The 16,167-nt window shown below is 52.6% G+C and overlaps 7 protein-coding genes; 5 read left to right on the forward strand and 2 right to left on the reverse strand.

Annotated features, from left to right (window-relative positions):
- Positions 1 to 1,623: 1,623 nt before the first annotated feature.
- Positions 1,624 to 2,627, forward strand: RCC_09602 (uncharacterized protein; the record flags this gene model as incomplete). XM_023774843.1 has 3 exons in its annotated part: positions 1,624 to 2,020; positions 2,084 to 2,394; positions 2,445 to 2,627. The coding sequence occupies 3 exons, from the start codon at positions 1,624 to 1,626 to the stop codon at positions 2,625 to 2,627; spliced, it is 891 nt and encodes a 296-aa protein (XP_023630611.1).
- Positions 2,628 to 3,183: 556 nt separating this feature from the next.
- On the forward strand, positions 3,184 to 4,689 carry RCC_09603 (probable glycolate oxidase; the record flags this gene model as incomplete). Its single annotated transcript, XM_023774844.1, has 1 exon — positions 3,184 to 4,689. The coding sequence occupies one exon, from the start codon at positions 3,184 to 3,186 to the stop codon at positions 4,687 to 4,689; it is 1,506 nt and encodes a 501-aa protein (XP_023630612.1).
- A 355-nt stretch (positions 4,690 to 5,044) lies between these two features.
- RCC_09604 (probable RNA polymerase II transcription initiation/nucleotide excision repair factor TFIIH, subunit SSL1) lies at positions 5,045 to 6,448 on the reverse strand (the record flags this gene model as incomplete). XM_023774845.1 has 2 exons in its annotated part: positions 5,045 to 6,179; positions 6,234 to 6,448. 2 exons carry the CDS (start codon positions 6,446 to 6,448, stop codon positions 5,045 to 5,047), a joined length of 1,350 nt encoding a protein of 449 aa, XP_023630613.1.
- Positions 6,449 to 6,989: 541 nt separating this feature from the next.
- RCC_09605 (probable GTP-binding protein Drab11) lies at positions 6,990 to 7,743 on the forward strand (the record flags this gene model as incomplete). XM_023774846.1 has 3 exons in its annotated part: positions 6,990 to 7,340; positions 7,395 to 7,442; positions 7,501 to 7,743. The coding sequence occupies 3 exons, from the start codon at positions 6,990 to 6,992 to the stop codon at positions 7,741 to 7,743; spliced, it is 642 nt and encodes a 213-aa protein (XP_023630614.1).
- A 436-nt stretch (positions 7,744 to 8,179) lies between these two features.
- Positions 8,180 to 11,105, reverse strand: RCC_09606 (uncharacterized protein; the record flags this gene model as incomplete). XM_023774847.1 has 4 exons in its annotated part: positions 8,180 to 9,031; positions 9,101 to 9,867; positions 9,926 to 9,981; positions 10,033 to 11,105. The coding sequence occupies 4 exons, from the start codon at positions 11,103 to 11,105 to the stop codon at positions 8,180 to 8,182; spliced, it is 2,748 nt and encodes a 915-aa protein (XP_023630615.1).
- Positions 11,106 to 11,721: 616 nt separating this feature from the next.
- On the forward strand, positions 11,722 to 12,335 carry RCC_09607 (uncharacterized protein; the record flags this gene model as incomplete). XM_023774848.1 has 3 exons in its annotated part: positions 11,722 to 11,737; positions 11,794 to 11,892; positions 11,971 to 12,335. 3 exons carry the CDS (start codon positions 11,722 to 11,724, stop codon positions 12,333 to 12,335), a joined length of 480 nt encoding a protein of 159 aa, XP_023630616.1.
- Positions 12,336 to 13,153: 818 nt separating this feature from the next.
- On the forward strand, positions 13,154 to 16,052 carry RCC_09608 (related to (AAP1)-alanine/arginine aminopeptidase; the record flags this gene model as incomplete). XM_023774849.1 has 4 exons in its annotated part: positions 13,154 to 13,951; positions 14,011 to 14,058; positions 14,211 to 14,397; positions 14,449 to 16,052. The coding sequence occupies 4 exons, from the start codon at positions 13,154 to 13,156 to the stop codon at positions 16,050 to 16,052; spliced, it is 2,637 nt and encodes an 878-aa protein (XP_023630617.1).
- Positions 16,053 to 16,167: the final 115 nt, after the last annotated feature.

Raw genomic sequence — 16,167 nt, forward strand, 5'->3', positions numbered from 1 at the left:
ATCCGGCGGACATACTGATTGAGAATAGTTACGAGGCCCATCACGACAGCACGAATCGAACGGCTTTAATCTGCTCCTGTCTCTGGGCCAGCTGGCTGGTAGAATCCTTTACATGAAGGCGAGCTCGATTTTCACCTCTTCCTATCAGGCGTACACGTGCACATCAATGGACAGCAAAATACACATATCTAGCACACAGAGCGGAGCGTCGTCGTATTGCTAGGCTCTGTAATCAGATCCTAACGCAGACAGAATCAAAACAATAATTGCGAGGCATCCGGGGTTGAGCCCGCCAGATTCACTCAGCTAACACAAGCAAGATGAAATCCCGAATCATCGATATGCGTGGGCTTTGGGAGCTTCAGCTGGGTATGTGGTTCGGGAAGGCTTGGTCAAGATCGCACGACCATGACGCAGTGACTTCCCCGTCCATACTGATGGAGAAGACGATGACCGCCAAGAGGTATGACTCTCCAGGGAACTCTCTTTTCTTGAAAGATGAAGGCGAATGCTAAATTCTGATGTCAACTCAGCCGGATCCTTCGGGACACCCAGGACGAGCATCGGAGAGCCGAGTGTGCTTTTAGGTCCTTTGCAGTGGGTAGATCAACCATGTTGTTACATCCTTGGCACCACGGGACAGGCAGAATTCTCAACCATATGCGAGCTTCCTACCAAGGAAATTACTGCCCAATCCCGCCATCGGCGGCTCTACAGCATTGAATGTACCTTCGCCATTCGCAGTGTGAGATTCCTTGAAATATACCATCGGAGAAGACGTCGGCCCCAAAAGGAATCAAACAGATCCCCATCCAGGAATAAGCGATCCAAATGCGAGGGAGCACCGAGACGCTTCCTAAGAGAGCAGCCACGTTGTGGAGAATGGAGGMCACATAATGCTACCAAATCACATCCCGGAAGTCTATCGGGACCGCACCACAGGACCTGGGTATCACATGCTACTGGAGTGTACCACACCAGTTATCGAGCCAGGAACTACAGCTGACTACATTTGCGGCAAATTCGATTCCAGATACAACGTCTTGGCATATTCCCATAACCGGAGAGGATTTGAAAAGCCGCGGGATGCTGTAGTGCTTCATTCAAAGCCGCGGACTGTGGGAGATCTGCATGTCGTCTACTCGTGAGTAGCAACTCCGCTGTGATGAGAAGCTATGCTCACTTGATCAGATTCTCATCAGAAGTCATTGGAGCCTTTAGAGTTGTGGATTCACCATAGTCCGGAAGCTCCCGGCCCTATGCTCTCTAATCGACTGGCATCTTGTGAATTCCATGAAGCCATTCGTAGGGCTTTGAAGCCACGGAATGTACGGGATCTCTCCTCGTGAGTCGAAATTTCGATGCGGTAGGCGTAAAGCGTAATGCTCGATGAAGTTTGGAACGGGAGCCCCAGGTCCATCTGTCGCCTGGTTTTGTGGAACCTTTAGACTCTGCGAGGTCACGCTCATGGCCGCCAGTTCCGCTCTTTAGCTAACACTTTCTTAAATACCTCTCACTTCTCCAGTCCAGACCCTCCAATTCAAATTCTCCAATTCACAACATCAGATTAACACTCTCACATTCACACCATCCAACTCACAAACCACCTCCCAACCCGCCAAGATGCACTACACCACTTCCGCAACACTCTTCGTTGCCCTCCTCTCCGCCTTCACGCAAGCCTTGCCAACCAGATCCGCCACCACCGAGGATTTCGGCATCCAACACCATATCGTCGACCCTAACTACAGGAACTTGACGGCACTTCCCGGATGGGCGCCCCCTGCTACTATTGGCAAGCGCCAGTTCGGAGACAGCGGCGTTGACCCTTCCATGGCTACTGGCAAGATCCAGTGGGATACCGGCATCGCGGCGGCCTACTGCACCGGTGCGCTCGTTGGTCCCCGTCACATCCTCACGTCCAGGAAATGTGCCGTCAGCCATGGMTCATCCCCGGCGATGTTCAATCCAGCCTTCGWCAATAATAACCACGACAACGACGAAGGCGTTTCGAAATTCGGTGAGTTCAAACTATCTTTCTGCGCCCCAGGTATTTGAGCCATCGCTAATCTTTAACTTCCAGGTGCGACAACTATCATCAAGACTTACAACATCGAGCAGGGCACCGGTTTCTGCGAGGCCTCGCAGAATTTCGCCGTGATGGTGCTGGGCGCAAGACTGGGAGATGAGGCCGGATGGTTTGGAGTCGTGACCCCAGACTCCGATCACTACGACCAGCCCATCTTCTCCACCTATGGCTACAGACTGATCGGAAAGTTCAATAACTATGAGTGGGATCGCGCCAAGACTCCGGTGGCCTTCTCAGGTATTACCCTCACAAACCCCATTGAGGATGGTCGCCCCCAGCTCGGATGTGATGATACCGGACCTCTTGTAAGTTCATCAGCTCGAACCATGCCCTCCAAGTACTGACGTTACCTTAGTACACCAAGTCCGAGACCCCCACGCCCGGAAGCCCACTTTACGATGACAGACTCATGATTTGGGGTGTCCAGGGTGAGACCGAGTTCAGCGAGACGAACAATGGCGTTCCCGTCGTAGTCCGATGGGCATCCGGGGAAAAAATGATCTCGACCATCAACAAGGCACTCGCGGAGAACCCTTAAAGGACGGCGCTTGGTAAAAGGCTTCTCTGTAGAAGCTAGTACTTGAATGAAAAGGGGATGGCAGAGTGAGCAGTTTCTACGTAGGGCGTTAGTGATTTTCAAAGAGGTTTTTATTCACGCGAATGAAATTTCCCCACTCATACAACTGAGGTTCTATACTAAGCCTACTGCCGTCTCTACAATATCTACTGCCGTCTCTACGATACAAATAGGCGCCCTATCATTGGAGGGAATGATAATAGGCGTCTGCCCTACGAGAGGCAAGAGTTGCCGGTTTCATACACCGACAAATGCCGACAGAAGCCGATGGTGTCATTTATCCGGTCAAACTCAATAATGATAGCAAACGACTCCACCAACACTTCACTCTCGCCGGCCTGCCTGCTCTGCTCTGAGAAGTTCTTCCCGTGGCGGTCGATCGTATCTAGCCATCCGCCAACTGTAAGCGACCTGATATCTTTTGCTTCAGTCAACACATCACCCTCACTTCCTCACCTCACACACCACCTCCAACAACGGCACTCTGCCGTTACTTGCCCTCGACTTCACTTCAGTCATGGGCAAAACATTCACGTACCAGCAGATCCAAGAGCACCGCTCCAAAGAGAGCTGCTGGGTGGCCTTGTATGGCAACGTCTACGATGTAACCTCCTTCCTTTCCGAACACCCCGGCGGCAGTAAAATCATCCTCCAGCTCGCCGGCACCGACGCCACCGAAGAGTACGATCCAATCCACCCTCCCGGCACCCTCGAGACCAGTCTCCCGGAATCCGCCAAACTGGGCTCGATCGACACGACCACCCTCCCCCAAGCAAACGCCCCCGAACCCGCCAATGCCACAACCCAACCACAAGAAGAAGTCACGAGTCTAGAGGAATGCCTCAACATCGACGACATAGAAAAGGTAGCCACCCAAAACCTCTCCAAACGAGCGTGGAACTACTACTTCTCTGCCGCCGATGACCTCCATTCTAAGACTTTCAACAACACCGTATACCGCAACATCCTCCTCCGCCCTCGCGTCTTTGTAGACTGCACCAACTGCGACACATCCACCACCCTCCTCGGCAGCCTCGACGTCAAAGTCCCCTTCTTCGTCTCGCCAGCCGCAATGGCTCGTCTCGCCTCCCCAGACGGCGAACACGGAATCGCCCAGGCATGCGCAACGTACGGAGCCCTACAAATCATCTCCAACAACGCCTCCCAAACTCCCGAGCAAATCGTCGCGGGAGCACAGCCCGGACAAGTCTTTGGATGGCAATTGTACGTGCAGACGGATCGGAAGAAGAGCGAGGATATGTTGGCGCGAATCAAAAAACTCCCACAGATTAAATTCATTTGTTTGACGTTGGATGCGCCGGTGCCGGGAAAGAGAGAACATGATGAGCGGACGAAGAATGTGGGTGGGAGTCTACCCATTACGAGCGCTGTACAGCAGGGTTCGGCATCCACGACATCTCCTGCGCCGAAGAAGGGAGATGCTGGCGGTGGTGTTGGCAAGGCGCTGTTTGCGGGTACGGCGCCGGATCTGACGTGGAAGACTACTTTGCCTTGGTTGAAGAAACATACCGATCTACCGATCGTGCTGAAAGGTTTGCAGACGCAYGAAGATGCGTATTTGGCGAGTTTGTATGCGCCGCAGATCAAGGGGATTATCTTGTCGAATCATGGTGGGAGAGCAGCGGATACTGCTCCGCCTGCGATTCACACGTTGTTGGAGATTCGAAAGTACTGCCCTGAAGTGTTGAAGTCGATTGAGATTTGGGTGGATGGAGGGATCAAGCGAGGGACTGATGTTGTCAAGGCGTTGGCGTTGGGCGCGAAGGGAGTAGGGCTTGGACGGGCACCATTATATGGTCTGGGAGCTGGTGGGAAGGCTGGAGTAGAGAGGGTGCTGGAGATTCTGAAGGCAGAGGTGGAGACCGCTATGAGACTACTGGGATGTGAGACTGTGGATCAGTTGAGTCCTCAGCATGTCAATGCGAGGGCGGTGGAGAGGGATGTCTATGATGGCTCGGCTGGGTTGGAGAAGCTGGAGATGTGGGTTCGTAGTAAGTTGTAGATTATATCCAACTTTGCCTTTCGAGATCTTACTGCCTTTTCCAATCCTGTTGCACGCTCGTGACTGGTTGGAGATATGGTGGCCTCCTTCAAATACCTATCTCCGGAAGATATGTTCTCCACACGACTGCCTGAGGAGCCGACAATCAGAGTCAAACCTGCTCTCCAGAATACGAGTGTGTGGATGGCTCGTGTTGTACCTCTGAGTGATGAATTCGCTGCACTCATCCTTGATAGCGGAGCACTCCAGATTGTTCCCCTCCGCGCGTATGATGCTGTGAGTCTCGATGTTTTGGTGCTACTGGTATGTAGCAGGTGCATTTCCAATGCTTCCGACTGGGCTTCGATTGTTAATCTCAAGGTCCGCCATTCGCCGTCTCAGCGCCAGGGAGATGAGCTCTGCTCGTACATCCCGGACAATTATGCACGACTTCATGACAGAACACATCGCAATCAATGCAAAAGTGATTCTGACAAGTCTCGCACTCATACCTGCTTGACTCCGAGGCTCCCTCTGCTCTTTTTCTCGCCTTAGGGTTTCCATTCATCGCATCTTGTAGATTTGGGAACGCTGTCTGACAGCCATAGCATTGTATACTGCCAATTTGCCGTGCACGCTGCCAGGGAACTTCGACCCAATTCCGTAATGGGAAGAGATGGTGGTATGAGCGAGCCAAATGTGTCGAGAGGATGAGGGTCAGATCGCAAGTGGGACAAGTTGCGGGCAGATTGCACACTTTTGCTTTGCATCTGCTGCAGAGATATCCTCCTTGTGTGAGATTCCCGTGGCAGGCGCAGAGAGTCGGTTGGGATTCTACGATTCGTGATGGGAAGCCCATCATTAAAAGAGCGGATTGGTTGAGTTTCTGGGCTTCTGCATCTGTTGAGCGCACAACAGGTGGTGTCGTGATACCCATGAGCAGTTCTCGGAAGTGGACTTCATCTACTGCTACATTGTAGCAGTTTTCATCTCCAGCATTTGTTTTTCGGCTAATCTCAGCGCAAATGTGCATCTTTGCTGCCAATCCGATGATGCTGACCCGTATTCGATCCTTGATGCAAGCTTTGATTGTGTCGTGGATGTCCCCCGGATCGGAAGTGAGTAGAGCTCCCATCACTATCACGACCTCGCGAGTTCCGTGAGAAGGAGTGTGATATAGAGCTGCTCTTGCCATGTCAAGAGCGTTTTGTAAAGACGGATTGCCTTTAGGATCTGTGCTGCGCAGTGCTCTCACAGCAGAAATGTGATCATTCGGATTGCCAGACATGTCGCTGACGCGAACCGCCAAGCCTTCACGCATTCCCAATATTCCAAGCTGAGAGATGGGATTCTGTTCAAAGAACTCGCGGATGAAAGCAATGGTATAGGAGATTGTAAGAAGGTGTCTCGTCGGACGAAGATCCTTCTCTATCATCGCAATTGAAAGATCCAAAACCAGAATCGTGTGGCGAATAATACCACGCTGGAGAGGCGTTGTGTCTTTGAGGAGTCTGGCGAAAGTCAGGATGCGGCATTGAGGTCAAGGGCAGAAAGGCATGACCCACCTCTTTCGTTTTCCCGCCTCTTCAATGCCGCCTAGCATGCCTTCTATACTCCCGTCTGGTGCTTCTTGCATCTCATAACTTCGAGTAGCACCGGCCTCCCAGCTGGCCTGCGCCCTGCCTTTCGTCCTAGAAGGCATCGCACGGCCTTTGCCGTTGCCGGATTTTCCATTGTCGTCTGAGCCATGACTGTCATATTCTCCGTCCGAGTCCGCCATGTTGGAGTGATGTTGTGGATAGAAGTTGATGAAGTCCTCGATTCAGGCTAGAATCGGATACACCTTCGTGCTATCTCATCCTGGTGAACGTGAGAGTCAATCAAGATCTTGAAGTGATGGACCTTGTGTTTCCGGCAACGTGACTGGTATGCAACAATTTGACTCCACGCTGCTGTCTCTCCCGGGATAAGGTTGACGATCACCGTTGATGTCGTGTTTTGGACGAACGCGATGGCACGTGAGAGTCCCAGATCAAGACAAGCATCCATTTCGATTCAGGGTCCACAYGGAGAGAGCAACCTCCTTGAGTCGATCAAACCAGACCTCAACAAAGAGACGCCCGAAGACGACCACCTGCCAACACATTACCTCAAACCTTCAGTGCGYACTCGAACCCGGATCCAAACTACGACAACCACTCGGCTTCCTTCCGCGTACCTTTGCGCGCTCTCACCGCCGCGAGCGTCCCCGCCGCTGATACCCCTCCACTCCGCCTCCCGGCCACTTTAGCAGCAACAACTCCCTTTCAACACTCGCCGCCATGGCCAACAACGACGAATACGACTTTTTGTTCAAGGTGGTGCTCATAGGAGACTCCGGTGTAGGAAAGTCCAACCTGCTCTCGCGATTCACCCGCAACGAGTTCAATCTGGACAGCAAGTCCACCATCGGCGTCGAGTTCGCCACGCGCAGCATTCAGGTCGACAACAAGACGATCAAGGCGCAGATTTGGGATACCGCTGGTCAGGAGCGTTACCGCGCCATCACATCGGCCTACTATCGCGGTGCCGTCGGCGCGCTGCTCGTCTATGACATCTCCAAGCAACAGACGTACGAGAACGTCACGCGGTGGCTGAAGGAGCTACGGGATCATGCCGACACCAACATTGTGGTAAGGATGAGAAGGCATCATTGGAGATTGGATGGAGACTAAATGACTATCTAGATCATGCTCTGCGGTAACAAGTCCGATTTGCGACACCTGAGGGCGGTGGTACGTACGAAGTTCAATCTTCCTGCTCATTCAACAAGCTGACAAAATCTCCTCCCAGTCCACCGAAGACGCCAAGACCTTCGCCAGCGAGAACGGCCTATCCTTCATCGAGACGTCTGCATTGGACGCCTCGAACGTCGAGCTTGCATTCCAGCAGGAACTGGCAGAAATCTACCGCATCGTCAGCAGCAAAGCACTCGACCAAGGCGAGGCCGGACCCGGTCCAGGCCAGGGTAGCGCAATTCCTCTTGGACCTTCAAACGGCCCCACCGACAAGGCCAAGTCTGGACAATGCTGTTAATTGCCCAATGCCCACTTATCTTCTACACGCGCTGGTTTGTTTTGGAGGATGGTTCATGCAGCATCAATGCAGGCAGGTGGTGCTAGGAGTCTGGAGCAAAGTGTGATGATGATCAGGCAGATGCGATGTGACGATGCGTATCCGAACCGTTTACGTACGTAGAACGAATGTTTCTGAATTGAAGAACAGCCACGTTTACATGATATGCTCGACCGCGTCTATGTCATTGCTGCTATTGAAACACCCTTCCACCGTGCATCTTTCGATATACACTTTCGCAGGGCATTATCTACAGCTTCCTAGGCAAAGGAAGTTTTTGGGAAGACGGCAGTCTGGTCGTATCTGTCGCTCCCAGGCATCCGTTCTCATGGTGCTGCCGCCGTCACAGGCCATCAAATGTTACCCATACCTCTCCACTCATCCCATTCCCGCACGTTCACTGCATCACAACAGTAGCGTACTTCTGCTTGACCGCCAACAGATCCTTCTTGACCGCGTCAAGCTCGATCTGGATTTTGGGAATGGCGGCCTTGAGCGACAGACGGGCCTTGGCCTCCTTGGGATCCTCAATAGTGCTCTTGCCGACCATTCTGTCACACGCCGCATGCGTCTCCTTGTAGATTTTCGTGATCTTGGCCATGAGGTACTTGTTGACGTGCTTCTCGTCGTTGGCAATGATAGCCTTAACTGCACAGTGCTGAAGCACGGTGAACGGCGAATCCTCCTTGGTCTTGTTGAGATGAGCCTCGAGCTTGTCCAGAGAGCGTCTCGTGACGCCCGTGCCTGAATCCATCTTGCAGGAATCATAGATTGGCTGCATGGAGCGGCTGAAGTAGTTCTTCTCGCTATCCTGGGTCATGTCCAGCGCAATATTTCCAAAGTCCTTCTTGTACTCTGTAACGATGCCGTCGAAAATATCCTCCACGCCGACGATCTGCGCTTCGATCAACTCCTTGATCTTTGTCATCGGTAGCACAGTAGCGGACGGCTGCTCTCCGATTGAGACTAGTACACGCTGCAAATCAGCGATAATCCAGCCTTTGGTAACGTCCATGTTGCTCAGAAAGTCCTCTCCCCAAGACTGGCCTTCGGTATCTACGAGTTGATGGATGGCCCGGGTGAAAGACTCATTCCAGCAGTCCTTTGGGCATAACTTGGATGAATGATTGCCATTCTTGCGGATGAATGCCCGGACCGAAGCACTGTGCTTCTGTTTCTTCTCTTCGAACTTCTGGAGAGCAACTTCCAGAATATTGATCTTGTTTGCATCCAGGGCTTTGACAATACTCTCTTACACCACAGCCTTGAAATTTTCCTTGTGCTTCTGCAGTCTACCTGCCAGGAGTTTTTGAGGTACCAAGACCAGTTCGAGCAACTCCTTGCGGCGCTCCACGTTCGTAGTGTCGACCCACATGTGAGCGCTTTTCAGGAACACCGTCATGGTGTGGTTCGCGAAAGCGCTCAAGGATCCCATCAGTAGTGGGGCGGGCAGAGACAATGCATGTGCACGGAGAACGGGAACTTTGGTGGCTTCGACGGAGAGTCGAGGGCCACTCAGCTTGACAGCACCTTTGTGAGACCCGTAGTGACTGTTGGAGACGCAGAAAGTAGTAAGCGCAGATCCACCGGGGAGATGAGATTGCATTTCCTCTTGCAACTGGGCAGTGATGAAAGTAGCTCTCGCTTTGACGAGGAACTCGAACCGCGTGGCATCGATCGCTTCGCGCTGGAGAATGAGAGCTTTGAGCTTGTCCTCGGAAGTCTGGACGTCAAGGATCATTTGCTTAGTTGGCTTCTTGCGGTTGCGCATGGTTATGATGGATTTTTTGCATTTTGTGACCTCTTTCTTCTTGTCTTTCCACTGCTGAGTATAGTCGAAATAGGGACGCACTTCGCAACCCGAGTCCTCCAGATGGTTGGCGAGTTTACGATCAACGCTTTCGTCGGCGTGAGTACAGATGACTGCCACTTTGCCCTTGAAGCGTTGTCCGTACATGGCAAGGATGTTGTAAACGGAGCCGTCGTCGACTACGCGCTTGACTGGTGCCACGACCCAGAGATAGTCGCAAAGCTTGATGTGTTGTTTAGACAGCTCTACTCGAACGTTGTTGGTGTCCGAAATGCCTGGTAAAGTCAATACAAAGTCCTTTCCACTCAGCTGACGAAACGCTGCATCACTCACCAGGAAGGTCGACGATCGTGACATTCTCTAAAACTCTGGATCCACGAACACCAATGCTACGAGCGAGACGTTAGCGACCACCGGGAGGGAGGAAAAGGGAAACATACCCGACGTAGCGCACCAGCGGCCAGAGCGCTGGTTTGTCGCCCTTCGCTTTGGCACCTGTGAGTGGGTCGACGAGATCTCTCAGTCTTGTGCGGGTAGACGCCTCGATAAATTCGGCATATCCCAGATTGAGGGTGATCTTGTCCTTCAACTTCTTTTCGCAAGAATCGAGAAACATTCCGATGGCGTCGACGCTCGTATCCTGCCAGTTGGCCTTGAGGAATTCTTTGGCAACATTGTCATCCTTGAACTCCGTGAGATCGCAGAACAAAACCCGAAAAGTTTTGAGAGCGTTCTGCATGGCTCGCTTGAACTGGGTGCGCTGTTCGTCGTCCCAGTCTCTATCATTTTCAAAGGTGAAAAGGTTGTAGTCATCCAGCATCCCTTCCAGCACGCTTCGAATCTTCTTGATATCAAAGTAACGGATACTCGCAGCAAAAGCCTTGCGCTGCGTTGGAAAAGCACTGCTGTACTCTGTTGGGACGCAAGTGCAGGACTGGCCGCCGGAGAGGGACTTCGCCAGATCGTCGAGATCCGTTAAGGAGTTAAGCAAAGAGCTCTTTCCTGCTCCCGCATCTCCAAGCAGACCTATGCGAACCTTGAGGTTTTTGGGAACTGTGACAAGCTTCTTCGCGGCCCCAACAAGGGTGTCAACGTGCTTGCCACTTCCACCAAAGCATGAAATAATGTCCAATACTTGCTTGGGCACACCAACTAGCCTCTCAGCAATGCTGTCGATGCCGAGATCGTAGATGGCGCATGGAGGGTAGGTCTCGGTTGACTCGGAGTAGGGCTCCTGGGGAACGTCATGGTCCTCGACGTCATTGTCAGAATTGTCGTCATCGGGAGTGTCCCGCTCCTCATCATCATCCTCGCTGTCATCGTCAGGGACGATGAATTCATCATCGGGCATGAACAAGTCGTTGTCATCGTTGTCCTCATTCTCGTCGGAAATGCTGGCGGTGTCGTCCTCGTCTTCGCTACGCTTGCGCTTGCCGAGGAGCGGGGATGCAATGCTGTCACTCATTTCGACATCAGGCTTGACATCTACGCCGGCCGGGGTGTTCGACGACATGGCGTCCTCTGCTTGATGAGTTGTCGACGTGTTCYGAGGTGCCTAGATGAAGAGTGGGGGTGATGGATGGTGATGTTGAAGACTAAGAGAGTGGTTGTTGGAAGAGAAAGAATTGTGAAGATGTATGTCAAGGATGAGGGCTGGCTCCTGATGCGGAGAAAAGCATCATGCACATGTGACTGATTCGACCGTAAGTGAAGCAAGCAGTGAACGAGTATGTAGAACGCGAGGGAATCGGTGAATGAGCGTTACAAACCGCCGCTGATTGGCGTATTCTTTGGGTAGCTCCATGACCATCTAGATGCTCAGCTTTGAAGACCTGATTTCTTGAAGTGACAGTAATCCAATGAAGCATGGCTGCAAGGCTATGAAGATGGGTTTGGCAAAGATGAACGAGGTGAGGTCAAAGTCCCCAGGATGCCGAACGGGAGCATCGGATTTACCGACTCCGACTCCGCAACTCCTTCTCACCCATCGCCGCTTCCTTGATGCACACGACCTCGACTATCATCTCCTACTGTAGGTACACAAAGCCTCGACTTAGACTCCGAGCATTCACTGGAACGTGCGCCATGCATTAACGGAAATCTGGATCAACTTTCCGTGCTTGTCAACCATGTTCTGCCTGAGAAGTACGTATCGATCCGAACAGATTATCTTGCTTGAACCGTCACTGACATTCGCGTAGCCTGGGCGTCTCTCCTGGTTTTCCTCAGCACCGCGAGTCCTCTATATACCGTTCTATTCCTATTCGGCAACTATTGGCTTACCCGACCATGTGTATACTGTACGTCGACAGCCTCCGGCGCATTCTTCCGCGCGTTCAATATCGATGAAATATACTGACTTCGCCGTTCCGCCTCAGGTAGCTTCCTTCTCTGCTGCATTACCTTCTCCCTCTTGGATTTTGAAGCGGACTGGTTCGAGCCACGATGGTCTGGCGCATCGACCTCGATAACGGAAGCCGCAAGTTCGGTTATGAGCGGCAATGCGACGCTTACGGAGGCTGTATTCCAGACGGCCGGCCTAGCAGCATCAGCACTTAATGGGACCGGTGGATCCTTGGCTAGCGTGGCGATTGAGGGTGTGAAGCGCAAGATGGCAACGGGCGGGATGGGAGCAGAGGTCGTGAATGGAGCAAACGGAAGCAACGTGTTCGAATGGATCAAGGGAATGTTGGAGAGGCTACAATTCYGGATACCCTGTGTTAATGTTACTGTGCGGCTATGAGGGGGCTGGGCGAAGGAGCATGATATTACGAAAGCATGGATGGCGTCTGCATGGGATGGGATTTCAGGGAAACAGACACAGCCAACATACCCCCATGGCTGTGAGGATGTGAGGCACCAAGAAGAGAGGTTTGACGGGATCGAGACCTCACTTGATGATAAGATACTGTCATATTCGAGCAACGCTGTCTTGTTGTTCTACGACATGCCTAGGGAAGAGGTTGGATCGAGTGTTGGCCAGCTCGTTCCATCAAACTCTCATCACCGCGATTTCTGTTCCCAACCACTTCGCATTGAGAGATCGATAGGTCTACGCGCCGCGCCATTCCGTGTATTCACTCTGGGTTGAATGTCGTCCTTCTCGAGACGCTAATGATCCCCGCGGCCATGATATAGTTCGACGCGGGCGCGTCACATCTCCAGGGCATCTTTGCGGGCGTTTCTGCATTCAATAATTTGGGCCATCTTCCTGCATTCGCACTCCTCTACACTCCTCTCCGTGTGATGTCCACGTTGCGCGGCTCGCGACGGCTTACTACACAAGTGCAGCAGTCCGTCGCTCGTAGTGGGGCAATCTCCCGCAGTGCGCTGCTTTGCCAGCAAACCACCGCCGCGAGCTCATTCCCATTGACAGCGAGCTTTTCCTTCAGGACGCCTCCAGCACGAACTCTTTTGACTGGCCCTCGTACTGCTGCATCTTCATTCGGTCCCATTGTGACGCCGTCTGGTAGAAGAATAGACCCCCGATCAACCTCAAAAGTCCTGTCACTCCGCAACACACGACACTGCTCCAGCAACCCCGCCAGCAGTCTCGTCAAGATGGCATCCGATCGCGATATCCTCCCAGACGATGTCAAGCCCAGCAACTATGCCATCTCCCTTATGGATCTCAAAGCTGGCGAGCCATGGACATACCAAGGCAAGGTGGACATTGAGCTCCACGTGAAGAAGGCTACCAAGTCCATTACATTAAACACCTTTGAATTGCGTGTTCACGATGCTCAGTTTGTTTCGGACTCTGGAAAGACATCATCTGCGATCAAGGCCTCTGACATCTCTCACGACCTCAAGAACCAGCGATGCACTTTCACATTCGATCAAGAGCTGCAGCAATCGCCAGCGGCCGTTCTCTCAATCACATTTGAGGGTGTCATGAACAACCACATGGCTGGCTTCTACCGCTCAAAGTATCAGCCAACTGTGGAGGCTTCAAAGGGAGTGGCACGGGACAGTCAGAACCACTACATGTTCTCCACCCAATTCGAGAGCTCAGATGCACGCCGTGCTTTCCCCTGCTTCGACGAACCCAACCTGAAAGCTACGTTTGATTTCGAGATGGAGATTCCAGAAGATCTAGTAGCTTTGAGCAACATGCCCGAGAAGGAGACACGCAAGAGCAAGGAGGGCCACAAGATTGTCAGCTTCGATCGGACTCCAATCATGTCGACGTACCTACTCGCTTGGGCGTTTGGTGACTTCGAATACGTGGAGGATTTCACGAAGCGGAAGTACAATGGCAAGAACTTGCCCGTCAGAGTGTACACAACCAAGGGCCTAAAGGAGCAGGGCAGGCTTGCTCTTGAAAGCGCACACAAGATTGTCGATTTCTATTCCGACGTGTGTGATTCTTATTCGTAACCTTGCATGCAATCGCTAACGGCCCGCAGATCTTTCAGATTGAGTACCCGCTTCCCAAGGCGGATCTCTTAGCTGTTCACGAATTTGTAAGTCCTCGCTCCTTTTGTTCAAGTCGTCTCCACATCCGCACATCCTGCATTGCTGGGTGGGAGCTTTCCACTGACTGGCTCACAGCCAATCATATGTCTCCCATCTTGGGTATTCCTTCCACGCAAATTTGCTGACCAGTGTTTTGCAGTCTCACGGAGCCATGGAGAACTGGGGTCTCGTCACCTATCGCACTACTGCCGTTCTCTTCGACGAGTATGCTTCGGATCAAAAGTACCGCAACCGCGTCGTGTATGTTGTGGCCCACGAGCTCGCTCATCAATGGTTTGGTAATTTGGTAACCATGGACTGGTGGAACGAGCTTTGGTTGAACGAAGGTAACGACTCAATCGAAGACGCTCCCTCCGATCTAAGCTAATAGCAACAAGGCTTCGCGACTTGGGTCGGCTGGTATGCTGTGGACCATCTCCACCCGGACTGGGATGTCTGGGGCCAATTTGTCACCGACAGCATGCAAATGGCTTTCCAACTTGACAGTTTGAGGACCTCCCACCCAATTGAAGTTCCCGTCAGAAATGCGCTCGAGGTCGACCAGATTTTCGATCACATTAGCTACCTCAAGGGCAGTTCTGTCATTCGTATGCTGGCAGCCCACCTCGGCGTTGAGGTATTCTTGAAGGGCGTGGCGGATTACCTCCAGAAGCACAAGTACTCCAACGCTACCACCAGCGATCTGTGGGCTGCTCTCACCAAGGCATCTGGTCAGGACGTGACGACGTTTATGGATCCCTGGATCCGCAAAATCGGCTTTCCAGTGGTGACTGTGGCAGAAGAGCCTGGTCAGATCACAGTGAAGCAGTCAAGGTTCCTCACGGCGGGTGAGGTTACGGCAGAAGAAGACGAGACTACTTGGTGGATCCCGCTCGGCTTGAAGACTGGCCCGGAAGCGACTGATGCCAAGCGCGAGCCCCTAACGACGAAGACTGACACCATTCGCGACCTTGACACATCTCTGTACAAGCTCAACTCGGATCAGACCGGCTTCTACCGCACCAATCTGCCACCGGCGAGACTGGTGGAGCTGAGCAAGAACCTGACCAAGCTCTCTGTCCAGGACAAGATTGGCCTTGTTGGCGATGCTGCAGCACTAGCAGTCGCCGGCGAGGGAACGACCCCAGCTGTTTTGTCTTTCCTCCAGGGCTTCGAAKTTGAAACCAACTACCTTGTATGGAGTGAGGTCCTGTCCAGTCTTGGCAAGATTCGGTCCATCTTCTCATCTGATGCCGAGGTCTCGAACGGACTTCGTCAATACACTCTGAAGCTGGTCACTCACGCGACAGATAACATTGGCTGGGACTTCGACGCCTCCGACGACTACCTCAAAGGGCAACTGCGGGCTCTTCTCATTTCCTCTGCAGGTCTCGCCGGACACGAGAGGGTCGTCGCAGAGGCACAGAAGCGTTTCAAGTCGTTCACCGATGGCGATGCCAAGGCCATTCACCCATCTCTTCGAGCAGCCGTGTACAAGATCTCCGTCAAGAACGGCGGTGAGGAGGCATACAAAGCCATCCAGAATGAGTTCCTCACGACCAAGTCCATTGACGGCAAGGAGATCACGTTACACTCCATGGGCCAAGTCCAGAGCGCGGAGCTGGCAGCCGACTACCTCCAATTTGCATTTGCCGGCAACGTCGCCATACAAGATCTTCACTCTGTCGGTGGGGGTTTGGGCAACAACTCCAAGGTTCGCGACACCGTGTGGGAGTACATCAAGTCRAACTGGCCTATGATCAGGGRGAAGCTTGGCGGCAACATGGTTGTTCTGGAGAGGTTCCTCCGAATGTCATTGCTTAAGTTTGCCTCTTTTGAGGTCGAGAAGGATATTGAGAAATTCTTCGCCGACAAGGATAACACTGGCTATGACCGTGGCTTAGCTGTCGTCAGCGACACCATCAAGGGCAACGCTCGATATCGTGAGAGAGACCTTGAGATCACGCGTGAGTGGTTGAAGGCTCACGGCTATGGAAAGTAAGAGGCGTATAGCAGATTCTTGCGTAGGAATAGCAGCAAACTGTCTGGCCGTAGCAGCCTGACGACGATCTCCTCGAAGTCGGCGTAGGATAAGTGAGTACCTATGAACTCGAGTG

The sequence above is a fragment of the Ramularia collo-cygni genome (assembly GCF_900074925.1).
Source record: "Ramularia collo-cygni strain URUG2 genome assembly, contig: RCC_scaffold18, whole genome shotgun sequence".
Taxonomy (NCBI): Eukaryota; Fungi; Ascomycota; class Dothideomycetes; order Mycosphaerellales; family Mycosphaerellaceae; genus Ramularia; species Ramularia collo-cygni.